The sequence below is a fragment of the Melanostigma gelatinosum genome, assembly GCF_949748355.1.
Source record: "Melanostigma gelatinosum genome assembly, chromosome: 2".
In the NCBI taxonomy this organism is placed as follows: domain Eukaryota; kingdom Metazoa; phylum Chordata; class Actinopteri; order Perciformes; family Zoarcidae; genus Melanostigma; species Melanostigma gelatinosum.
The window spans coordinates 26,349,836-26,375,456 of NC_136635.1; the positions used below are offsets into that span (position 1 = coordinate 26,349,836).

Below are 25,621 nucleotides of genomic sequence, written 5' to 3' on the forward strand. Positions count from 1 at the left end.
TTGCTCCTGTTGGCTAAAGGTCGCTTGTAGTTCTTCCTGTCAAGAGAAGACAGTTTATTTCTTAAAGTAAAATCGTTGCTCGAGTGAAATGTTCTTTTGGCAGCAGTGCACTTTAGAAAAGGTCTGTTTGGGCTCCTGAGCTATGACTTAGTTTGTGTCAGTGTCAGCATTGCAGTGGTAAGTATGTCTTCCATTTGTTGTCAATTACTCTTAAGTAGTGTTGAGTGGTTAAGGGTGAATTTTCGGAATGGCCTGATCAATTCCCCAATGTTGTAAAAAGTGTGTGCGAGTGTCTCTACATTTTTTTGCATATGATTCAAAACTCACTTGAAGGGTGTGTTGTCTGGCTCCAGCATGGCCTTGTGTCTGAGTATGGCTGGGCCACCTCCTGCGCTGAGGTCAGTGGGGTAAGTGTTGATGTAGTTGGGAGGCGGGCCGTCAAACTTGTTCATTCTCTCCAGCAGAAGCTGCTCCCAGTTCTCTAAAGTCTTCAGCACAGCGTTGCTGAGAGGGGAGACGACTGGCAGGTCTGGGACACAAACACACATACAGTATATACTGTGTACAGGCAGCAGCATCACCAGTGAAAAGTGTATTTACGTATATCTAAAGAAATGATTTTCAATGTACTAAAAGTCTGCGAGGTGAGTGTGTACCTGCGAAGTCAAGGCCAGTGACAGGGAGGAAGTTCTTGACGTTGTGATGGGCCAGTTTCACCATCACCAGGCGGATCAGAGCCCAGCTACGTACCACACAGACAGACACGCAGCAAGGTTCAAATCTGAAACAAAGACTTGGAATTAGAAGAACAAACAAGCGAGGGTGGGCCCTACCTGTAGGAGTTGGGGTCAGAGTGCTCCGCTATCTGCGTGTCAGAAAGGAAGGCGTCGTCGTCGTCATCCTCAGCGTCCTCTGTGCCGCTCTCGTCTGAGTCACACAGAGCGTTGCTGTCTGACAGCGGCAGGAAGGGCTGAGAGGGCGGAAATGAGGATGGAGGAGAAAAAAGCAAACGAATAAGGCCGATAGGGAGAGATAACTTTTTAATGACCTGAAGACTACGAGTCACAGATCTCATCAGTCGATTCAACATGTGTGGAATGGAATGCCTTACCTTGGCCACAAAGTAGTCCCACATGCTCAGCTCTGGGGGAATGAACTTCTCCCTGTATACGGGTCTCTCTGTGGGCACAGGAGGCGGCGTGGCTGGCGCCTCCTTCACAGGGCGTCCAGGAACGAGCATCCTCATGTTGAACCTGCGTCTGTATCGGTCATCCTCCGCTGGGGGCTGAGGAGGCGCTGCTGGGAGGGGGGGGGACAACAACGAAGAGATGGTATCTTTCAAACACAATGAACTCCGATCAGGTCAGTTTGCAGCAGACTGCAGTGTGCTGCAGTTTTGTATAAAAGGACGAGGACGAGCCGAGACTCGCATTGAAGCCAAGAGAAGGTCAAGAAATAGATAAGGAGGAAGGGAATTGCACCCACACCCTACAAAAATCCTACATCCTTGATGGAGCTGAATTATAAACTTTGAACATTAACCGTAGTCCTGACTGAAATTTGGTTCCCGTCTGCAAAATATCTTTGAGTTCTACGACCTTGATGACTCACAGCACACAAACGAAAATCAATACACTTGGAAAAGAGACACAAATGCACACACACACACACACACACACACACACACGCGTTTAGGATGGAAGCACAGGGCAAGACACACTAGGCTGCGCACAAGCCTGCACCATTATCCTGGGTGACTATATCTGGCATGGCACCAGACAAAACAAGACAAGACACAAACCAGAGTAGACAGTGCAGTTAGACACACGGATACCACACAGACCATTACATAATTGAATCAGTGTAGATGTTGAAGCGCGTGGCACAGAGTACACACAGAAAACACATCAAACAACGACGGCAAACTTAGTTGAGCAGTCATGTGCTGAGCGTTGTCTTGTATCCACAGCACTTGAGGGAGGCAAACACGATGAGATTGGTGACTGCAACAATGGTCATTTTGTTTTTGAATGAGCGTTAATCGGAACATGATCGATGTGTAACATGTGTGTATGGTTGTGTTGTTGAGACATGCATGTGATTTCGCAGGGGCACTCCAAAGGGCAGAGTTTTCACATTTGGCGCAGTGAGTCCTATAAACCCGGCTGGCATTTCAGAACCCCCTAACCAGCTCTTCAAAAGGCTCTTGGCTTTGCTGAGAGCTATTTCACACTCTACGGGGATATCGAGTCTAAATGCCAGCCCGTATCTCCCCCCCCCCCCCCCCCGCAAACACAATGTGAGCACAGATTACTTTGGCCTAATGAATATGAATGAACAGTCAAGTTCAGTCATCAGACTCAGACTTAAACAGACAGAGCTACTCAGGAAACGGCTCAATTTCTGTGATGTAGGTGTTACCTCGACTACAAACTACTGACATACAGTAACTCTGGTCCATTCACATTCTTTTTTTTTTTTAAAAGGCTACGAAAGGGACAAAACACAGCTAGATGTGGAGCTCCGGCTCTACGGAAGCTGTTTCATTGGCTGACGACCTCTCAAGGTGTACCTGGTTTAGTCTCAGATTCAGATTTAGTCTGAGAGCGCTGCTCAGCCTTGGCCTCTGAACACTCCCAGCTGTTGCTTCGGTGGCACAATAGGAATGACACAATGAGATGAGCATAGAGGACACAACATGTACATGCATTGCAGTACACACACACTCGCACACACACGGACACACACACACAGCTGTTGGCTTATCATAACACTGAACACACATGACAATGTCTTCATAGCACTAGTGAGCTTTGTTGTTTGTTATGGGCATTCAGTAGCTGCGCGAGAGAGAGAGAGAGAGGGGAAAGTCAAGCATCCGCAACAATGCAAACCTGTACAGTTACCATGCACTGCAATCCTGCAAACCAGCACTGCAATCCACCAGCCCAGTTACTCACAGCTGGTCTTAGTTGCTGGTGCCACAGTGCCCAACCCCTCTCCCCTTGAAACGGGAGGAGGGGGTTGTTTGGGGCACTGAGTTTCAGTGGGGATGCGAGTGGGGTTTGGGGTGAGGCTGCTCTGCTCAGGTCTTCCTGCCTCTTGAGAGTCCTCTGGCCTGGCTGCCTGAAAATCAGCTGGCACTGGGACACAGGGCAGAGGGCACACTCACACAAGGCACCACACAGCAGCAGCATCTTAGGAGCATCAACTGGACAGGACTAAGTGTATGTCTATGTCAATATGTAGACAGGCCTGAGGGATGGAAGCATTGCCTCAGATCAGAGATAAGTCAGGATGTGGAAAGAGGACAACGACAAGAAAAGAGTACAGGGACAGGGATAGATCATGAAGACCAGGGAGGAAGACGAAAGACAACAATGACGGTGACGGTGGACATACAAGGTATTAGTAATTAACAAAATAGTAACAAACTAATAATTCTACCTGGTGGGGCCTCAAGCCTCTTTGGCTTAATGATGACTTTGGCCCCTCCCCCAAAGACAGCGGCCCACATGCGGTTGTTGAGGGGGTGTGCTGCCAGGCGGAAGAGTTCATTGCTGCTGTGGGTGCCCAGGCCATGAATGAGCAGTGCAAGATAAACAGCCATGACCCCTTCACACAGCAGCACGTTGAGCCTCGGCTGGTCCTCCTCCCGGGCAGACGTCAACAGAGAAATCAGGGACGACACACCTGCAGAGAGAGGACACACGTGCACACACCACATGGCATTTGCGTCAAAAGATTAACCTGTAAAATATAAAACACAAAAAAAACCTTCCACAGCAGGATAAAACACTATCTGTGCACAGTGCAGAACCCATTTATGAAACATTTGCATGATCAGTCTGTCTTTCTATTCCCTTCCCAGAGGCCATGAAGCTCCTATTATAGAACACCATCTGCCTCTCTGCATAAACACAGACGGCCCGCTTTGCTCTGCTCTTCCGCTCCTTTTCATATTCTCTCTGAATGCCGTCTTTGATGCTCACACATATGCCGTTTTCCTTTTCTATGCATTCTGCGAGTATGGAATATGATCTGACTTCGCTTCAATCTCATTAAAACCATTCTTGAGAGTATTAAAACGTTAATGAAGAGCCATCCCCTGATAGCAAAGTTGTCCTTTTAGAAAAGAAAAAAAAAAATCGTTCTCATTTTCTGCCTTTAGTTAAGACTCTCACTCAAACGGAACCCCAGGTGGTTGGTAAAGCAATGACTTTGTTACCTGGCCACTGTGCTGGAGCGGAGTTGGGAGTCACATGTTCTTCAATGCTTTCTGTGCGAAGCCGCTTCCTCTCACTGAGCAGCAGGCCCTGGTACACCATCCCTGTAAACTGGTTGGCCTCTGTCTGGCTGCTGCAAAGCCAACAACAGAAAGGTAACCATACAAAACATGTGCAGTGTGTTCAACACTTTGGGAAACATGGTCACTGGCTTTCTTTTCCAGGATGAAATAAGAAGAAACATTTCAATATATGTTTTTGTGTCTCCTGTCTGAGCTAGAGTCAGTGTGTGGTTAGTAGGGGTGTAACGATACGCGTATTCCTATTGAACCGTTCGGTACGAGGCTCACGGTTCGGTACGCATGATGAACCGAATACGCTTGAATAAAGAAAATAAAAAAATAAAAAAATAAAAAAACTTTATTTAACCAGGTAGTCCCATTGAGATTAAAAATCTCTTTTTCAAGATGTAAGTAACAATATTCCATAACATTAAGGAGCAGTTTTTGTTTTTTATGCTTATGTGTTGCTAAGAAGACACCCCAGAAGTTGGGTCACTCAGGTATAGTTCCATCATTGTTCAAAGTCAAAGAATAACTTCATGATGTTAGTTGTAATGAATAAATATATTTTAAAATCAAGTACATTTCTCTGGCATTTATAATTTTCTACTGTACCGAAACGTACCGAACCGTGGCTCCACTGTATCGTAGCGAACCGTGAGTTTTGTGAACCGTTACACCCCTAGTGGTTAGCTAAGCTGAGTATCAAGAGCAAATTACCCGACATTTATCACGACTTATTTAGCTTACAATGATGCTGTTCTGGTGAAGACATTTCTTTTTTCTTGAAGACAAATCAAAACCTTGCAGAGACCGTTGGGCCGAGGCACAGTTACCTGTAGCTGTGGCTGTCACACAGTGCTTGATAGATGCAAGCAGACAGAGATGCTGCTAGTGTGTGCAGAGCATTCACCTGAGGGTGGAAGACAGACGCATTTAACTTACTAAAACATCAAAATGTTCATATAAAGTCTGGATTCATATTCGAGTTCTGACCCGATCATCCAAGATTTCAGGATGCGGCGTGGTCTGCATGAGGGTGACGGTGTGGAGGATGTCGTGAATGTGGTTGCTGAGGTGGAGAACTGGATTGGCTATGACCGTCTTGGTGGTGGCGATGCACGCGGATAGCAGAGGCAGCGTAGTGGGCAGGGGCAGAGGAGACTGCAGCTGCTTAACCGTGGTCTCCTACGGAGTGACAAAGACAGATGGAACATTTTGCTTTTGCTGAAAAGAGGATTGTTTTTGCATTAATCCAGTGGAACGTCTGTGTGTTTGTGTGTACCTGCTGGCTCTCCTGCAGAAGGAATAGAAGCTCCATGCGAACAGAGGTGACTCCTCCTCCCTTGGCTCCATGGAGGCTGCAGTAGGACAGAAACACCCTCAGCAGGGCCTGGTTCTTCCTCAGCCACGCCTTGCGCCTCTCAGAGTGCTGCTGCTTGGCCTGAAGACGGCGTCGCTCCATGTGGTGACGCTCGTAGGCCCCGGCGTCTGTACGCTCCAGGGCGTCGTCCGATATGTCCACTGATGCTGTGCGCTCTCTCCAGCGCTCCACCTCTGAATCTTCATCCTTCCCCTCCACCTTTGTGTTAACAAAATTGATGTCGAATAACAATGGTCAACCAGGAAGAAGGAAAAAAAATACCTTTCCTAATTTCTAGTAATGCACAAGCGAATATCAGGTGGTATAGACTACATCACATATGATCAAAGTGTACCTTGTAGTTGCAGATGGTATGCATGGCTGCTATCTCCTTCTCCAGCCAACTGTAGAGCTGAAAGCGGAGCTTCCCTCCGTCCACCTCGAAGCCCGTGGCCAGCGTACGCAGCTCTGTCATCAGGATCTTCATACAGGCACGGAACTTCAGCTGCTCCGCTATCACGTCCACCTCGGACTCACTCTGACATATACGAGAGCGAGTTATCGGAATAGGACGGAAGTCGTGCCGATTCGCTGTGAAGCCCGGAGTGTTTTTGGGTTGTCCAAAAATCGCGATTTCCAGTCTGCACTTTCTACAAGCTTCCATGAATCATTTCTGGGTGCATACTTGACCAAAACGTGCATATTTTTTGAACATAGTGAGGCTTTATTTTTCAAATGACTAATTTGGAACGTTCCAGAAAAAAACTTGAAGATGGATGCAAGTCTCATCTCCCCTTTTGGCCGAGTGTCACGCCAGTTCAGCTGCTTTTATCTGATACGTTAAACCCAAATGAGTTTCATTTGAATGCCAGACTTCTGGTTGTGAATCAGATAATGCCCCAATTATTACATATCCCAGTAAAGTCAGCAGAGAAACGGTTCTGGGCCAATATTCATCTTTACATGACATCAAAATGACTGTCAGCGTGTTTGCTGTTCTGGCTAAGGAAACACAGGTTTAAATTTATAAACCAAAACTAAACAATAACTTTGCAATAACTTAGATACAACACAATTAACTATTATTTAAAATAGACAACTGTTTAATGTTTCAAGTATGTCAAATCATCCTACACTAGAAACATTCCAGATGTATTATTCCTACCTTTGAGTCCTCGCTCTGCAGTTTGGGGCCGTCACTCTCGGAGCCTCCGTCTGCTTTGGTATTAGCCTCTGGTTTCTTCATGGTCAGACCATCATCATCATCATCCTCCTCATCATCTTCCTTGGCCTGTTCCCAGTCCAGCTTCAGCTCGTCTTCCTCCGTCTTGACCAGAGGCTGGCTCCAGTCCAACCCGCCCACACTATCGTTGCCTCCCCAGGCATGCACAGGGGCTGCGGGGGAGCCCCATTCCACGCCTCCCTGGGTGCCATTTTCCAGGGGTTGGGTCGAGTTTACGTTGCCTTTGGATGATGCTTTGCGGAGAGGTGAGGAACCAGACTTCTTGGTAACTTTGGGAATCTTGGAGAGCACTTCCAGAGCCAGAACTGGGCAGCCCACCTACAGAAAATTCAAGCACTTATTATGTACTGTTTGCATATATCAGTCTGTAAAACAACTGCAATAGGAGAGGTCGATAGAGGAAAAACAACTTCATCAGAGGAACTGGGTTGAATATTATTATTGATGAGCCCACCTTGAAGTGTGCATTGGCAGTGGTGAAGAAGAGTTTGCGCTCTATGAGGTTGATCTCATCTGCGATGTTCTTCTTCTCAGCAGTGAGGCCCACAGTTGTCGCTGTGCCCTCTGGATTTGCAAAGTGGCGACGGATGATCAAAGGGTGTGTCCTCAGGTAGTTATAGAAACTAAACACCACAGGGTTGCAGGCTTTCACCGCCACGTCTAATACAGAGAGGAGAAAGAAAAGCAGAAATCCTGTGAACATCGGTTTTCGGGGCTCATGCTGTGTAATACCAACATGTCTGCAAACAACTGACCAGGGTTTTCATCATCCTCTTTGGGGATCCGTTCCAACAGTGTGTCCAGAGCTCGTGTGTAATCCTTCATGATCCAGTAGGCTATGCTGCGGAGGAACGGGTCCGGGTGAAGTCTGGAACAGTGGTAACCACTCCCGTCCCTGTTACAGCCCAGGACCTTCTCATAAAGGAGGCCTTGGCAGGTGGATGAATTCTCAAAGTCAGCCTCGTACAGCCTCGCTACTATCATGGCCAACTGGATATCCTCCATCTTCTCCATCAACACCTACACACATGGAACAGCAGAGGAGAGGTGGGAGTCAGTCAAAACGGCAGTTTGGTAAGAAAATGCAAGTACAAGCAAGCATAAAGCGCAGAAAATTAAGGAATTTTGAGGCTGTTATTTCCACTGCAATCAATACAAAGCTCATGCTTCTGTTTTGTCTATCTGTATATTTTGACTATGCGGTATGAAAACCCTGGCCAAGGAAAACCATGCAGCCTTTTTCATGCATCTTATCAGTGTAACTTCTCTCATGTGATTAAAAGGCTGCAGAATGTACAACTCTCCAAGCAACAGATATCTGCTATGCTAGTGATGCATTGATTTGACTCTCATACAAAACACAACGTCACACATTTCATATTGTATTTCCATAAAACAAGGCTATGCCAAGTTTCCACTGTGAGGGGGATTACAATAGAGTGTCGGAGGAGACTCAACAGTAAAAAAAGCTGTGTCCGTGTGTGCTGTTCACACCTCAATGGCGTCTTTGAGCGATCCAGCCAGTAGGAAAAAGGCAGCGGACTGCTCAAAGCGCTGCTTTCCCAGCAGGGAGAAAGCATTTTTCAGAGCTGCCTTTCGCCAGCGGTCTTCAGTGAAGTTGTTCTTGAAGAACCGAGTCATCTTCTCATCATGCTGAGACCTGAGAGAATGAAACCACACCGCTTAGCATCCCCTAAACTGAAATTAAAACAGGAACTCAGTGTTTAATGGTTTTGTGCTCCGAAACGATGTCCCACCTGAAGAGCCCCCACAGGACAGCTTTCTTCTTCATGGCCAAGTAGAACAGCGCAGCATCTAAAGGGTCGTTGTGCCTCTGGAAAGCAGCTTTACCCAACTGATTACACACAAACATCACAGTTATTAAAATCAGGAATTCAAGTCACTTTTTTTGCAGTACAAATGTCAACCAACATTCCCCCCAATACAGAACATTCTGTAAGTGGTCTGAAATATCAGAGTTAGCTACGATATCCTGTGGAGCCCATATTTCCTTTTCTCTGTAATTGTTTGCATCACTGTCCTGATCTTAGAAACTGTCGATTCTGTCTGAATTTGTCCGAGTACCTTCTCCACCATTTTCCGCAGAGTGTTGATGTTGCGAACCCACCAACCCACTCCGACGGCTTTGAGCTCAGACCACTGCAGGTCGCCTCTCTGCATGGCCGGGATCATGTTCAGCAGCTCCTCCTCGGCCTCCGAGTGGAAGGCCCATGCAAAGTGGCATGTTGACAGGCCTGCCACAGAGAGAGAGAGAGATAGATACATCCGAGGTTCATTGCAAAGATCGAACGCACTGGAAATCGACACCTCATGACCACAAAATCTGTCAGTACTGTGGTATTATTGTCACACAAAACAACGTTTCCTTTATGTTCCACAGCAGCCGTATAGTTACCCTGGTGGAGCAGCTGCATGCGGTAGAGGGGGGGCAGAGAGGTGAGCAGGCAGGTGTGAAGACGCATGGCCAGCAGGTACCTCAGTCCACACTCATCGAGGGCCTCGCCACCTACACAAACACGGCGCCAGGGAGCTGTCAGCTTCGTCACTGTTGTTCCACCGACCACTCGACTAAAATGGCAGCCACAGAGCAAAGCCCTTTGAAACTCCAGTATCACTTGAGTTCACGCAATCCTGTCAGTGACTGCGTCTCTTGTCCCTGAACCTTCACACCCTCTCTGTGCTTACTTAGCCCTGGAACAACCTGCTAATGTCTTCCCCTCAAAAGACAAAATAAAAAGGATGGAAAATTGGTGCAGTGTCTGTATACATACAGTTAAAGAGGAACAGTATAAGCACTGTTTATGTTAATAAAGATTTGATGGCTGGAGATTAACCATATCCATGAACACACAAACAAGAGAAATGATGCTTAGAGTTTATGTCTATTATCTTTAGTCAACTTTAATACAATCTCTTACCAAGGGTAACAGTTTATGGACTGGTAGACGTTAAGGCCAACACAAGTCCGATCTGCAGGCATGAGTGCATCTTGTGTCTTATATACAAAGTACAAAATAAGGTAAAACTTCATTCATCCGCAAAGGAAATATTCTTTTGTCACTTGTCTTCCCCCTGACAGATCAGAGCGCTGGGACAGCTACAGAATCAAGACCCTGGAGGTGGTCCGTCTCTTGAAGTTTAGGATTCTTGGACATGAAAGAACCTCCTGAACATAAGAGCTTGGATTGCTAAAAAATGAAAGAATTAAAAGGCAACCACACACTGCAGAAAAAGAGAAGAGGTCATTTTAACGACGACCTTTTGTTGGATCAGTACATGAAATACCGAGAGCAAGAACTATTTTGCTCGTTAAAAAGGCGTATAACAAAGAGACATCTGTGAGGCGAAGTAACCAAAAGATACTGTGGATGGTTAAACCTATTTTGAGTGTTACAATATAAGGCAGGAGTGTTTATTGTGGTTTGACATTATGTATCTTAATGTGGTCATGGCTCCTGTTCAAGGAATACAGACCCAGCAGTCCCTAACCCCAGTAAACCTTGGTGCAGTAGGTTATATTTACTCTGTGTTAGAAAATCTACTGTATCACAAATGTGATTGTAACCTATATGCACAACATATATGCTGACCTGTGCACTTCTGATCCGTGGAGCTGGTGACCTCAGCACTGGTGGTTGCAACAGTATCGGCCAAGGCCACCAAGAACATCTGCTCTAGTCGGGTCAGTCCTGGTAGGCTTGAGTGCATGAGGTGACTGGACAACACCTGGGCACACGAGGAAGGCAGAGAGCAAAGAGAAACTCAGAACGACAGATAAAAAGGCATTCAAAGATGGTGTCGTACTGATGGAATTTACAATGTGTGCCATTACTGGAAATGTTGTGCAGACTGGCCTATTATTACCGTATTATTATTGTTCTATTTCCTCCCTTTTATTCCCCTCTTTATTAAAAAGGATTTAAAACATTCATTTTTGGATGTTACCATAAATAGCCTACGTTAACAGTGCAATTTCCCTTTTTTAAATGCAGAACAGCAATACCTGAGCATGCTCCGGGCCAAAGTAGGTCGGTCCATATTGAGAGAGATTGATAACCCGAGACTTCTTCTCTGGTTTGTCGGCGGTAAAGTTCAGAAAGTCATCTGTGGTAACGGTTTGGACCTGTCAACACAGGAGGAGACCAGCCAAATGTATTAGTGGACTACACCTTTAACAAAGAAAAAAAATTAAAAATCAGAGCTCTCTTAACTCTTTGTACCTGGAAGAGGTCAGAATACTGGTTCTCTGCTAACTTCTGGGATCCATCGCCATCACCCTTAGCGGCTTCTTCCGCTCCCTTGTACGAGGTGTCTAGGTCAGCCAACATGAGGGAGTAGAGGGGCAAGGGAGGGATGGAGTTGATCTCGGTGTAGTCCCTGCCCCCGTCGCGGCCGGCCACAATGGTGTCTTTTGCTGTGCTGCCAGTCACGCTGATAGTACGGGACAGATGTCTCCTGGCTCCGCCCTCACCTGCCTCCACATCCCTCACCACAGCGACTTCCCCGGCAATGCACTTCACCAGGTGAGCGAGTATGGCCTGATCGACAGAAGAGCAGTGGGTTAAAAAGCCATGAAGAGCCAGATCACCACATATCCCTGTTTATCTAGAGTAAACAGTGTCTCTTGGCATCCGTCTTTTTGGTTAGTCGAAACCAAAAAAGGTTAGGCCTCACTGTACTTTAGCCTGCTAGTGATTTTAATGATGTAGAATGAGCAAATGAGAGATTTTAGCATTTTTTGGGTTCACTGAAAAAGGCAGAAACAAACTCACCTTGGCACGGCGAACCTTGCCCAGGTCCATGAGTTCCAGCAGCTGGGTGGGATGGTACTGGGGAAGAGTCGGAGACAAAGAGTGAGCTGCTTCAAACAGTCCCCCTTCCTGAAGTCCCGCCGGGGCACGAAGGGCCTCATCCACCGCAACACTTCCTTCAAACACACTCTTTGATCTGGTTCTTCCTTCAAAAACTGCGGTTTGGCCTCCAGCAATGTCTGCGGATGATAGGTTGCCCTCCTCTCCCTCCCCAGGCTTCTTGTCCTGATGCCACTGGGCATACACGTGCATTTCACAGTCCATGCCCACCACCAGGATGCCATCCCTCACCCAGGACAGGGAGACTGGCAGAGACGGCGTGCCGTCCACGGAGGACAGGAGGTCCACGGACCGAAGCAGGATCCAGCGTGAGCGGATGCCCTGTTTGATACTGCCCCCTAGAGGAAGGGTGATGACAGCCACCCCGTCCTTGCTGCTCGTCGGCTCATTGACCACGCCGGAGATACGGCCGTACATGAGAATGTTGGATCCCACTCCCACTGTGAGGATGTGAGATCCGTCCTCCTTTGACAGCCAGTCCAAGTGAACGTAGTGCTTAATGTTGGGGGAGCTGTGGTCTCTGCTCATGTACAGGTCAGACCTGGCATGGAGAAAATGATTAACTTGTGAGACACCCATACTGGTAAACATAAAATGGCCGACGAAATATGATACAAACACACAAGCAGTGCCCTCCTGACCTGCTGTACACAAAGAGGTTGGAGTCCACACTGACTCTTGGATCCAGGGTTGACGAGGGTCTGGTGAAGTCGTCCAGGTGGAGAGTTTGCTCTAAAACCCACTCTGAGCCACCGGTGGATTCACACTCGTAGATGGACACATGCATGGAGAAGTCCTCTCCAGAACCTTGCAGCTGAGGAGAAGAAAAAAGTCGGATTTCTTAGAATACGTCAAATCTGAAGACACTGTGGACACTGTGGACCAGTCGACCAGGCATTGTGTAAATACAATACAGGACAAAGTGATGGGCTCATAAAAATACCTCATCGGTGCCCACACAGACCTCTATACTGTATCACATCCTGAAGTACACTGAAAACCCAGGCTCATAACCCAGACTGCTGTTCATAAACCTCAAATCACTTTTAGTTCCATGACATCCAGCTCCCCATACTTAAAATAGAGAGTGGAGACAGGATATGGAATTAGATCCTCAGATAGTCGGGTTTTATCGCTTCCTTTTCACTAATGGCTGAGGTTAGCACAGACCTCAGTGTATAATGTGCTTTACCTTATCTACTTCCTCCGTTACAACTCTCTGTTTTACATAAATACATATTCACGTGCTAATATATGGAATTGTTATCTATTTTTGGAGGACCCAGGCTATGCCGCCAAATTGTGTTTGTTTGCTGCATTTACATATTTATTGCAACAGTCAAACTCAAGATGATTGCGACCGCTAAATTTAATAGGTTTTTAGTACAATACACCGGAAAAAAAGAGAAGCCAAATTCTAATTTCCTACCTGCCCTTGTCTCGGCTTCTTAAAGGCTATGGCCAGCCTGCCGATGTAGGAGCAGGACACCGCAACAGGCCGCCCGGACACACACACAGCACTGTTGTTGTCTTCCTCCTCATTCATCAGGGCCCAGGGCTCCCAGCGGTAAGAGCGGTTGTCCCGGTCACCCTCGCTATGCCCGTCATCACCCTCCACGGCACAGCGCCAGAACCGCACGCAAGAGTCAGAGCAGGTAGTGACAATCAGGTACGGAGCCAGGCACACAGGGTAGATAGACGAGGAACTCAGATGACCTGGCCGGAAGAGGAAAAGAGGAAAAACAGAGACAATTTCAACCTGGTTATTTGGTTTCTACGGAACATATGGTAAATTGATTTTTCAAGCACTCCTTTAAATCTGCCTGAACGTTTTACACATTCCTTTTAGTTTGGCAACAACAACAAGGTGTGAGTCACATGTGTGACAACTGTGTGCACATGCCTACCTGCAGAGGGGGTGGCCCTGGTAACCTCCACACCGTGGGGCAGGTCGAGCCGCTTGCTGTACACCAGCTTGGAGCTGAGGATGAGTTTGCTGGCTGATTGCAAGTTGGCTGTAGAGGCTGAGCGAGGCAGGGGCCTGATAGGTGAGGTCTCTGGAGATGAGTCAGCATTCGCGACTTGATTGGGAACCACCAGCTGGCTCTGGAAGCTGATATCTGGGCTCTGCTCATCTGGAGACAGAGGAATGCAGGAATACGCCTCAGTAAGTTTAACAGAGATAAGAAAGAAAAAAAGGTAGGCTTCACATTTAAGATTCATGCTTAAAAATGTCCAGCAAACTGCTCAGCTGTGTGGACCCTACACTTACCAACACATGCCTGCACAGATTTTAGGTGCAGGTGCCACATCTGCAGGACAGAGTTCCTGTTGAGATCCTTTTCAATCACCACCAGGAAGAACTTCTCGGAGAACGGGGCAGGTTGGTAATCTGGATAAAGTAAAATTACATGATTGTCCTCCAAGGACAAAGCATCAGGAAGCAGATCTACACAAATTGTGACGGTGTGCTATACCTTCGCCACATGGAAAGGCCAGTGTGTATGCTTCTGGTTCTGTCTGAGGCTTGTAACCTAGAATGAAGTCCTCTTGGAAGACATGCAGCAGCTGGGTGGTGGCGCCACACTGGGTGCACATGGAAAAAAAGCATCAAGCAACAGGTCAGTTTGTCTATTGACCAGAAGGTTTCAGGATTCCAGGTGCTGAACTCCTGTACACCACTGATCTGAGGTGGGTGTGAAAAACACAGAGCAGCTACTAACCTGATTTGTAATGACGTCCAACTCGATGATACATCCAGGTCTGGCAGTGGACTGCTGGCTGACAATGTTGAACACCTCGCCCACCAGTTTCTAAACAGAGACATACACACACATACACACACACACACACACACACACACACATGGAAATTGGTAAACTATCCATTCAGTTTACTGCATTTGAAACCATTAATGTGGTGCACGTAAATATTGCACATAAGGATTTGAAGTAGAGGGTCGACTGGTGGTTGTTATGAAGCAAGAGATAGAAAAACGAGATTCATGAAGAACATAGATCTGTGTTCCTGATGTAGAGTATCGTTGTTTTGCTTGCACGTACGCTTGCATGTACGCCCAATAGTGACCCACAACTCTGCTTTGGACTCGATTCTCGGTCCTTTGTGACAAAAACTGAGACCCAGAAACATAAAATTCACTGAACAGAGACTCTAAACAGAGACGATCACGTCCAATGAGCAATCCAATGAGCAAAAACATTATTGTATTTGTGTGCAGTGACGTCCACTCACGGACGTGTCGGGGTCTGACAGCTCATCCAGTAGTTTTCTGGCATCCACCACAGCTTGATAGAGACGCAGGTTTTTACCATCGGATGCCACGAAGCAGGCGCTGGCGCTGTTACAGTAAGTTCCTGAGGGAAGCGACACAAAGTCAGTTGGAAAGTCCTGCGGTGAGACTGTAAAAGGCCTATTGTTGCTTTTAAGGCACAGTCATAAATATATGTGTATATCTTGGCAGGCAATAAGAAGGTACGCACAACAAGAACCACTGGGGTTAAAATAAAACAATGCATGGTGTGTTTACCAAGTACAGAGCTGGGTACTAGCGTAGGTAGCCAAGCAACATTGCTGAAGGCTGAGGTGTGCAGAGAGTTGATACGGGCCAGCTCGGAGACCCCTCCAGTGCAGGACAGGGGTCCAATGTGGTCCACCCTCCATAGGATAAGTTCGCTGTAGATGGCGTTGGGGTCATGGAAGGTCCTTGTAGCTGCATTACGAAGCTGCTTCCTGCTACTGACAAAGAAATGCATCGTTAGAACCTTTCCACGCAGGGGGAAAAAAAGACCCATCAGTTATGAAAGCCTGTCATTTATGACAGTCTATGGCATTTCAACCTCTGCCTCCCCTATCGTGCTGTACCTGCGAGGTCCCTTTGGTAGGGAAAAGGTAGGGGGCTGCTCTCCTTCCAGGCTGCCAGGCGCCGAGGGAGGGGTGAGCAGAGCATTGTGGTGAGAGGAGGTCAGCAGCAGTGGCAGCACTGTGTGGCAGGCTTGGTCGTTCAGATGGAAGCGGTGGCCGCAGTACCGGAACTTGTGCGATACGGTCATTACGTTGGAGAAGGCAGAGCGCTCAGCAAATGTCACTGCCCACTGCAGACAGAGGGAACCCAAAAATGAATTAGAGAGTGCTGAGAAGGAGGAATACACACAAACCGATAGGTACATTCATTTGCCTTGGACATGAACTGACGGTGTCGGTGTGTGGAATGTTAGAAAGGTTTTAAGAGAAAATGGTGCATCCCAAGCTCTACATTTTGTCCGTAATAATCTTTTACCTGGTTGAGAGATCCGTCGACATGCTTGGAGACCATCATGACGGCAGGACTGATGCCAGGGCGAGGGTTTAGAGAGGCAGCCAGCGCAGGTGAACCGAGGCCTGCCGAGGCTGAAGCAGAGTGGGAGACACGCTGAACCATCCGCCCCTGCTCCCCGGCACCCTCGGTCGAAGTGCAGGCGTACATCAGGATGTTTTTACTCAGTGAGTTGGCGTCACCTGTAGGAAATGCCACCGGAATACGTGAGGAGAAGGACACCTAATGGGAGAAATGGAGGGGGGAAATTAACCATTAGGACCACAGGCACATATTCTTTACAGTCCTTCAGCCCTGTAGTGACCTAGTTAGCAATTTATGCCAACGTGCGTTCTCTTGTTATGAACATAAAGAGCTATGTGTCCGCATAGTGTATCATTGCAGCACATGCCAAGTAAGCACAATAAGTACGGGCCTGTTAAGTGCCGTGTGAACATATTTGTGGCAGCTAGGATAAGGCTGAGCAACTTCCAATTCCAGATTCACTGAACTCCAACACGAATGAATCTGTCATCTCTCCTTCTTTCTCTTTAGCAAAGAACATGGAAAGAACATTCAGGTAGTAGCTTCTTATTTTGAAGTCAATTGGATTATTGTGGATTCATTAACCTAATTGTTAATTGTACATATTATACTTCCAAATATAAAATACATATTACTAAGGAGCGATGGTTTTATGAATCATGACAAGGTTTTATTAGCCCACATGCACAGGGGAATATTTCGGAGTCTTGCATAAGGATGGAGGAGTGCTGACTCACCTTACATTTGAGACAAAGTTGAAGTAGAGCGTCACTGCTGCCACTATGCGTGTATGAGTAAGTGAATGAGCAAGCGATTCACTGTTGAATTTAAAGCAGCAGAGTTACTAATATGGAAAAAATGTTCTGCTCACCTGGACCTGTCTGAAGATTCCCTGGTTGAATTCGTCCAAATACTTCACATGCCACACCAGGAAAGATCCATCAGTAGGATGGATGGTGAACAACATGTCTGGGCTCTTGTTCCACTCTGTGATCAGAGTCTCCATCTTCCTCTCCAGCAGCATGGAGGGCAAAGGCATGCTGGAATTGGACCCTGGGGAGGACGCCTTAGTGCTTCCCTGCTCTCCCGGCTCGCCCTCTTCACCTTGCTCAGAGGACGCTTTGTCAGATCCCTCGTCCAGGTCTAGAACCCAGGAAAAAACGATTTGCTTTTACAAAATGATGTGGCTTTTACGCTAATGAGTTTGAAGGAATGGCCTGGTTGTGGGGTTCATACCAAAGTCAAACTTCATCGGGGATCCTTCAGGGTCCAGCGGGTCCTCAGTGGTCTGGTCCATCTGCTGTTCAGAGAATTTACGGAGCTGCAGCATAAAGAGTTCCATGGAGGAAGTGAAGCTGAGGTCCTTGTTGTTGAGCCAGTGTACGACGAAGCCTCCACCACCGGAGCCATCGTCTGGGTTGAACACTGCAGAGTCAGCCAGCACTGATGGGATGTCTGCCCGAGGAAGAGGTCGGTAGGAGGAGGAAGGGACATATGGATAAAAGGAGTGCAAAGGGAAAAGGCTGAATAAAATATTACGCAAGCTTCGACTGAAGGTTCACAGCTGCATTGAATGTGTTGCATTTATTTTAAGTCACAGAAGTCATTTCTGCTATATCACATGCAAAACAAATTGTATTTTAATATGTTCTGCAATAAAAGCCATTTATTTAATCAATTAAGTTTTAAAACAAACTAAATTGTCGTATAAGCTATTGTCAAATTAATCTCGAAGGCAAAGACCCCCTACCTGTGTTGGGGTTAATACTGGCGGAGATATGGAAGTGACACAGGGCATTGGCGTGATGAGCGATGTGGCGGTGAGTGTGTGCGTCCTGCGTGCCAAGCTGAGAGGGCAGCAGCTCACTGTGTGCCACCAAAGCAGAGGATCGTCGCCGGCCGCGGCGCAGATGCTTCAGGTGATGGATGGACTGATCAAGCAAAGCACAGGAATAAAACACAGAGAACAGGTGTATGCTAAAAAGAAATCTTACGCATTCGATATTTTCTTTGAGCAATTAATTCCGATCAGCGTTGACTGAGTAAAGCAAGTGCACCTCCAAAGCATGCTGGATCTTGTCCTTATTTCCGGCCAGTCCTGGCAGGCTGGAGCTGAAGGAGTGCGTGTTCTCAGAGATCTGTCCTCCGAGCAGGCTGTCTTCCGGTAGCAGGGTCTCCGACCACAACCTACACACACCATCCTCGCAGGACGTCAGCAACACATTGCACACCGAACCCCTGGAGAAAAACGAGACGATGCAACTCTTACACAATCAGTAATGACTTTCGAAGGAAAGGCTCAAGTGACATATAAGGAGAGGCCCCGTTAAAACAGAGAGCTCCCTCTGACTGGCTGCGTCCACCACCAATTCACCAATTTTTAACATGCAGGCACCGAACACACAGCAACTTGTGGTATAGCTAGGTATTTCAATACTGTAAATATTAAGGGTTGTTTTTTTTATCCATCAATGTTGCAACTTTGAACCATTCAAATTGGCTCTAACAGACAAAGCCAGGACAGGATAAAAAACAATGTAGTTATTGTTAGCATTGTATACAATAAAGAATTTTACTCCCCTGTCCATTAGAAAAGACTCAAAATCAACTGTCACTGGCCACCCTGACCATGTGATTGTGATTGTGTGTGTGAGTGTGCTTTCTTACTTGGGCATGTACTTGCTGGTCTTCCTCCAGGACATCCCGGTGACAGAGCGAGGATGGGCCAGGTAAACAAAGGAGAAGTGAACAGGAGGAGGCCTTTTATCGGAGGGGTCGTGGACCACCACTGCAGAACGCCAGCCCGTGGTGGGATACCACACCTTAAGTAAACAGTCATCCTGCGTATGCACACACACACACACACATGCATGAATTAAATAAACACTTCAGCGAGGAAAAAAAACTGTTCAACAATCTGCTGTTTTGCAATGTGTTTACGTGAATCGCATACCTTCCCAACTGTTGCAAAGTACTCCCCATCAGTAGACCACTTGGCAACGTGAACAGAAGCTGCAGTCCTAGATCGAAACACAAGCGTAAACAGTGGTATCAGCTGTATTCACTTCTCCATGGGACACTCGCCACAGAAATAACAAACAAGCGCTTCTCCTGTCAGCTGTCAATGAGTATGTGTGGTTACTTTGTGCATGATCTCCATTGCTGGTAATTTCAGAGCTTGCACTTCCCTGTTTTAGTGGCTTTCCGGCACATGTGTCATCAGATAACAATTACTTGCATGGCATTATCTGTCTGTTTACACAGCTTCAAACACAGGCCACAGACTCAACAGAGTTGGGGTGGGGAAAATTTGATTCACCGATATATATATGTATGTGTATATATATATATATATATATAGTGATTTTTTGATGCATTTCAAGAAAAACAAAGCAGAAACAAGAAGAAAACCGAAGAGGAACCAAGATCAGTGGGGATACACCTCACATTCTAAATCCAAAGCATGGTAAACATGACACAAAGCAAAAAAAACACTTTGGGTTTCATTGACAGGAAATGCAGAGCTCGACATGGCTGAAGCTAAAAGGAGTGCACCAGGGACTGCAGGCGCTATTATTTTGAAGTGTAATTTTTTAGCTCATAAAATGTATTTTAAATGAGTAATTATAAAGAATTATAATACATCATTATAAGAAATACTTTTTATGTTATTGAAGTAATTTCTTTGATTTTTTAAAAATAATTCTGGTTCGATTTCAGTTACTATCTTAGCCATACATCCAATATTCGGAGCAGTCTGCTCTTCTTCTTATTACATTGCAGCCCTCAAGGCCCGCTGTGACAAGAAGTGTAACGTAAATTGGCATAAATATAGAGTGACAACAGAATTGACCAACCGAAATTTGATTTGTGACCATTAGCTAGCAGGCCTCGGGTGACGTCATTATAATCAACCAATAAGCGGAGGTATTTCTTCGTCCCCGTGAGGCAGGTAACACAACCGGCGAAGACAATTGACATCCTGGCAGATTCGTGGCGGATTCCGTTTTTTAAGGCGAAGTTTTCAAGATAAAATTGGGATATGTGAACGAGACCAAGGCCGAATCTCGTAGTGCTCGCGCAGGCATGCAAGGGCTTCACGGGGAAACTTAACCGACGCTTATTGACTGTGAACTAAATAAGCGAACAGCAAGTGTCGGAAAAACTATTTTCCTTGCTTGCTCTTGAACAGACAGTGGTCGATGGGCAATTACAAAGCTACTATCGCACCTGTGTTTTCACTTGGCCACGAGAGCAGATACGCAAAAAAAAAACAAGTGTCGCAATCATGGTCGACGAGAGCGCGGATATCAACAATGATGCACAGGTGTCACTCGTACTCGGGTTTGTAAATAATGAAGGTGTCGAGGAGAAGTTGGACCTTCAGCTTCGGGTTCGTGGGCCCGGTATGTGAGGGGAAAGAAGGTTCTGGTGGAACCGTTCCCACACATCAGCGACCACCTTCACGCGGACTCCATCCATTGCGCAACGGGCCATGGCGCACAGCTCCAAACTTTTGGACTCTTGTTTTCGGATTGGTACTTTCAAAAGAGATGTAACGAGTTAAACGCATCAAACCTTACTGCACACAAATATACAACTGGACAAACGAGACTGTCTGTGGCAGTGGCGTCATCTTAATCGAGATGGAGCTTCTTCTTTAGCTGAAAAAAAGAGACCACGAGATGATCGATTTGTTTGATCACGTGACTGGTGAGTCCTGTTTTATTTAATGATCTATGGAGTTGATTACGATTTGTTTGCTGTTCGAATTTGCTGCTGTGAGATAATCAATCTTACTTTGTATTGTTGGTGTTTGGTTTATGGCTTGTGATCCAATGCGTGTGATGTTTATGCTGTTATTTGATAGATGTATTTTGCCCAAGAGGGGGCGCTCTTGGTCCATTTGTTGTAGTTTACTAGGAAAAACCCGCGCGCCAGAGATGGCTGCGGTAGCTGAGCGTTTGCATCGTTTTTAACTTGATGAGCTGGTGGTTTGAGCGCCTGAAGTCATTCTCTGAAATGGACTTTTTGTAAATGTGGAATGATTGACGTCTTATTGTTTTGATTTCACTTGAGCTTGGAAAGGGTGAGTTTGCGTGGGTCATCGAAGGCCCAGTGCAGCTACTACGAGATGCTCACAAAGGGTGTAAACAAAATACATACATGGAAATACGTTTAATTGGATTATATTCACCAGAAGTATAAAACATGTTACCTGTGTCCCTTGTAAATTAAATTGCATTTTTTTTTTTTTAAAGAATGATAGATTTGACTTCAGGACATCTCTGACCACATACTTGCTGAAAGTCTTTTTACTTTATCAATTAAGAGATTTTTCAGAGAGGTGTATGATTCAACTTTTTCCAATGGTCCAGTGACACAAAACTAAAGAAATCGCAATAAACCCTATATATCAAATTGCAATACATGTGGAATCGACGTATACTGAAAAATAGTAATACATATTAAATAGGCACCCAATTATCGTGAAAGTATCGAACTGGGAGCATATCGTCCCAGCCCAACTAAAGAGTGGCTTACAATAGTGCAGACAAACCTTCATGTGTGAACACGAGTTCAGAAAGGCAAAAAGGAATGAAGACACACAGGTCTGTTTGACAGCAATCTATTTACTGGTTAGCTATCTACCAGGATATTTGCCTCATCAAAACAGCACCACACCATTGTCTTGTAAAGCAGCTCTGTATGACTGTACTTGGCTCTATACCAACTTATCTTTGGATTGTGAATCTGCTGCACATTACCTGGAAGCAGAACGTTTTTTTTCAATGTCAATCATATCAGATGCTTTTACAGTTACGTGCAAAAGCACAAAGAAACGTACTTGCACTGCCAGACACAGTTCCAGTCATTGAGGACGGGATGGGGCTTGTCCTCAGTCAGCTCCTCCTCCTCTATCAGGGCGTATGCCAGAGGAGGAGCCCATAGCTGGAGCCGCTCAGTCGCTGCTAGGATACGGTTCCCTGTGGACACGAGAGCCCTGTGTTACACACCTTATCCCACGGTACACAGAGCCACATGCGCACTGTCACTCTTATATAACACATGTCGTCCCAGACAAACCACAGGGGGCTGTAATAGGAGCTCTGCGCGGTGTGGATTAATTTAGTCAGTGAATCGGTTAAACACAGAAAGCATTTTGCGTACCTTGTGGGTCCCAGGCCAGGTTGTAGGTGATGGCATCGAGGAAGAACTGTCCTGTCTTTTGCCACTGATAGTTAAGCTGCTGTTAGTGATAGGAGAGCGACACACACCATGCAATGTTATTGGCACACGAGTGTGATTTTAAGCTCACTCGATATTGGATTTAAACTACTAACTATACGTGTCTGAAATCCAGACAGTCGTGCTCACCTTGTGGCGTTTGTTTGGGTTGGTAGAAAGAGGTTCAAAGATGCAGACTGTGTTTCCGTAGGATGCAGCGATCTAAAAATAAAGAGCCGCGTTCATCATCACATTACTCACCCCATCAGTGCTTCTGCACAGCCATTCCCACGGGAGAGGGTTAGGTGGGGAGTGGTGCGGGACAGCAGAATAGCAAGGAGAGGACAGCATGGGCAGTACAGGACGGGAGCAGAACGCAGGGCTAAACGCACTTATTTTTGCTCAGCACAATGGATACACGGAGAAACGAAAAACTGCGTGTGGGAGTGTGTCTGAGTATGCAGTCAACACTTACCCTGCCAAGCTGGTGGGAGCACTCCACACAGCCCACCTGTATGTTTCCATTCTGAGCTCCCGGGATAATCTGGACACAGTCGAAGTCACTGGCCAAGATCACGAGATCACAACCTGAGCCATAGGCCTGAAAAACAAATGTGCGCAGGAAGTGGAACCAAATCATATCGCGCCACAATAAAATAAATGGCAAATATTACTGCAAAATGCATTAATGCTTTGGATAATATGGAAAACAGAGTCATCTATTAATAAACGTAATATTTCTTATAGTTCACTGCTTTGCAGCTCCATTCAGTATGTTTCTTATGCTTTGAATTTCAACATGAATACATTTAAATCAAATATACAATAAATGTCATCAATTAATAAAAGCAGACCATCATGGCACTCGATGGCACCAATATGAATTTTGCATTAGGACAGAATGGCAGTTACCATCAACAACCAACCTAGCATTGGCAGGATAAAACCAGCACAGCAACACATAACAGAACAACTTTCATAAGAGGCTGGTTCACGTGGCAGAAATAACACCTACTCGTGTGCAATAAGTAGACAAACACAGCTAACACAATTGCCCATGCTAAATGGCCAAAACCTGTGCTAAGATTTGGATCATGGGCAGCAAGGTAAACTGAGACAATGGTGTTCGCTGGCGTTTGGCAACCATGTGCAGAGTGGCAGCAACCGCAGCAGCACCTGGGAGACGGGCAAGCCGGCCACGAAGCAGCAGTACAGCCACGATGACTGCTTGTGCCTTTCATTATTCAGGAGAACAGGAGGAGAACCACTGGGTCACACAGCGGGACAGCGTTACAGCCAGTTGCATAACAGCCGAGGACAAAGTTATAGAGACGATTGTAAGGTCTGAACATACTTTACATCATAGATGTGAAACCGGTAGAGAGAGAAGTAAGGGAGGCCCGTTCTGCGCTTCACTATCCTGCGGCATTTGCTCCTGCACGTTACAGCTGGAGTTAAAAGCGGTCACCGTCATGCACTGTCTAGGACTGCTTTGTACATCGTCACACACACAATATGTGAGTCTTATCCACACTATTTGTCAGCAAGGTAATTTGGACCTGGTGGGTAGGACCTTGCGCCAGGTTGGCACTGTAAGCGGGAGTGTGTCTGGCTTAAACAGGATGACCTATCATCACCGCTTTGTTCTTTTAGTTTTGGGCTTTTGTGTGTCCTGTATTTCTTTCAACATCCACAAATCTATATGCGCACACACACACACACACACACACACAAGTACTGAGGGATGGCATTACAAAGTTGGATGATTCACTAATGGCAGCAACATAATGCATCATGGCGTCGTGGTAAACATTGATAAAATGATTTACAGATTGAAGATTTAACAGCATAAGCACTAAAATGTCGTTCGTGTCTTCATCAAATGAGAAATCAGTTTATAGATCATTTTTTGGGATCTTTTTAACATGGAATGAGATACCCAACAGTCATTACTAGAGAATTACATCTGCCATTTCAATGATAATGGTACGATTTGGTCTTTAAATAAACACTCTATTTTAAGAGATCAGTCTGCAAGACTGCGTGCATCTACTGAGGGGTAATAGTATTGGAGAGCCAGTCTGACAGATCTTTAAAGTAAGTCAACGATGACACTAGAACTCTTATTCAACAAAGAATTTATTTCAATAAAAGGCAAATAAGTTTGACACCAACGCCTGCCGGATGCCCATTCTAATAAATGTAATGTTTAGCTAGCTGTCAGGATATTTACTTGATTGTGCGACAGACAGCATTTAGAGGCCACTGATCTACTACACCCAAGAACATGTAGCTCATCCATCTGCTGACTTAATGAGTACAACCCTGAAGCAGCTAGGCTTCTCTCCCATCAGTCATGTAAGCTGCACATACATCAAGAACGTTGCTGCCTTTGGATAAATATGTCCTCTCTGTCACACATTAACTTTGACAAAGCAGTTACAACTTCGGTAAACAGGGAAACAACTGCAATGCAATTGTTATGCAAGTGAACTGTACTAATTGAACTCCTGTCAAGTGGAGCCGAGTGACAGTTTGCTTGAATTACTTTTTGCTTTTGTTTACAGATGTGATAAAAAGGACATTATTGTTTGAAACCCCTGTATTAATTAAAGCAGAGGTCTTCAACAGGGGGTCTGCGGAATTTTTGGTTGATTAGACAATTTAAAAAAGATAATCTATATATTTTTTTCTCTAAACATGAATCTGCCCATTATTTTACTATCTTTATGCATGGCAGTGGCACCAATAGGCCATCACTCATTTTTCATTTCCACATTTATGTTTAAAATGAAAACATCAATTTGAATAGCTTGTGTGCATGATTATCATGCAATTGACAGACAATGTTGATATTGGTATCAGCTGACAAGGTGTGTTTATAAATGGCAGTGGCACGGCCTCTCTACTCACTGTACCGGTTTAAAATGAAAACATGAATATATGAACATGTGTATTATTTGAATAGCTTAGTACTGAATGCACAATAAAGAGGGATACACGGTACTAGGCCCATTTAATATAAAACACAATTTTATACAATATATATAGTCGGGGGTCCCTGCTCCATCTCGCTATCAGTTTGGGGGTCCTTGGCCTGAAAAACGTTGAAGACCCCTGCTTTAAAGAGATCAGCGTAAACTATTTCTTCTTTTGTAACACAGCATTGTCAGCCACGTGCCACGTTTGTATTGCTGATGAGCTCTACAGGAACCGATCTTGCTAGAGCATCTTCAATACTATTTGAATA

General features: G+C 45.8%; 1 protein-coding gene across 1 annotated transcript in view; it reads right to left on the minus strand.

Annotated features, from left to right (window-relative positions):
• Positions 1–25,621, minus strand: part of dmxl2 (Dmx-like 2) — a gene marked incomplete at its 5' end in the record, with an annotated part of 37,001 nt that overhangs the window by 7,508 nt on the left and 3,872 nt on the right. Inside the window, 41 exons of the mRNA XM_079287463.1 lie at positions 328–529; positions 657–742; positions 834–970; positions 1,112–1,299; positions 3,448–3,693; positions 4,229–4,359; positions 5,125–5,201; positions 5,285–5,476; positions 5,574–5,870; positions 6,007–6,189; positions 6,817–7,212; positions 7,349–7,554; positions 7,650–7,914; positions 8,389–8,554; positions 8,652–8,749; positions 8,980–9,149; positions 9,311–9,421; positions 10,506–10,641; positions 10,919–11,038; positions 11,136–11,453; positions 11,688–12,327; positions 12,428–12,600; positions 13,216–13,502; positions 13,694–13,921; positions 14,059–14,178; positions 14,264–14,372; positions 14,510–14,599; positions 15,039–15,160; positions 15,334–15,536; positions 15,669–15,898; positions 16,084–16,341; positions 17,015–17,286; positions 17,380–17,598; positions 17,894–18,074; positions 18,201–18,381; positions 18,811–18,983; positions 19,097–19,163; positions 21,992–22,130; positions 22,315–22,393; positions 22,522–22,593; positions 22,847–22,972. Coding sequence (XP_079143589.1) covers positions 328–529; positions 657–742; positions 834–970; positions 1,112–1,299; positions 3,448–3,693; positions 4,229–4,359; positions 5,125–5,201; positions 5,285–5,476; positions 5,574–5,870; positions 6,007–6,189; positions 6,817–7,212; positions 7,349–7,554; positions 7,650–7,914; positions 8,389–8,554; positions 8,652–8,749; positions 8,980–9,149; positions 9,311–9,421; positions 10,506–10,641; positions 10,919–11,038; positions 11,136–11,453; positions 11,688–12,327; positions 12,428–12,600; positions 13,216–13,502; positions 13,694–13,921; positions 14,059–14,178; positions 14,264–14,372; positions 14,510–14,599; positions 15,039–15,160; positions 15,334–15,536; positions 15,669–15,898; positions 16,084–16,341; positions 17,015–17,286; positions 17,380–17,598; positions 17,894–18,074; positions 18,201–18,381; positions 18,811–18,983; positions 19,097–19,163; positions 21,992–22,130; positions 22,315–22,393; positions 22,522–22,593; positions 22,847–22,972 — 7,694 coding nt within the window. The remainder of the gene's footprint in view (positions 1–327; positions 530–656; positions 743–833; positions 971–1,111; positions 1,300–3,447; positions 3,694–4,228; positions 4,360–5,124; positions 5,202–5,284; positions 5,477–5,573; positions 5,871–6,006; positions 6,190–6,816; positions 7,213–7,348; positions 7,555–7,649; positions 7,915–8,388; positions 8,555–8,651; positions 8,750–8,979; positions 9,150–9,310; positions 9,422–10,505; positions 10,642–10,918; positions 11,039–11,135; positions 11,454–11,687; positions 12,328–12,427; positions 12,601–13,215; positions 13,503–13,693; positions 13,922–14,058; positions 14,179–14,263; positions 14,373–14,509; positions 14,600–15,038; positions 15,161–15,333; positions 15,537–15,668; positions 15,899–16,083; positions 16,342–17,014; positions 17,287–17,379; positions 17,599–17,893; positions 18,075–18,200; positions 18,382–18,810; positions 18,984–19,096; positions 19,164–21,991; positions 22,131–22,314; positions 22,394–22,521; positions 22,594–22,846; positions 22,973–25,621) is intronic.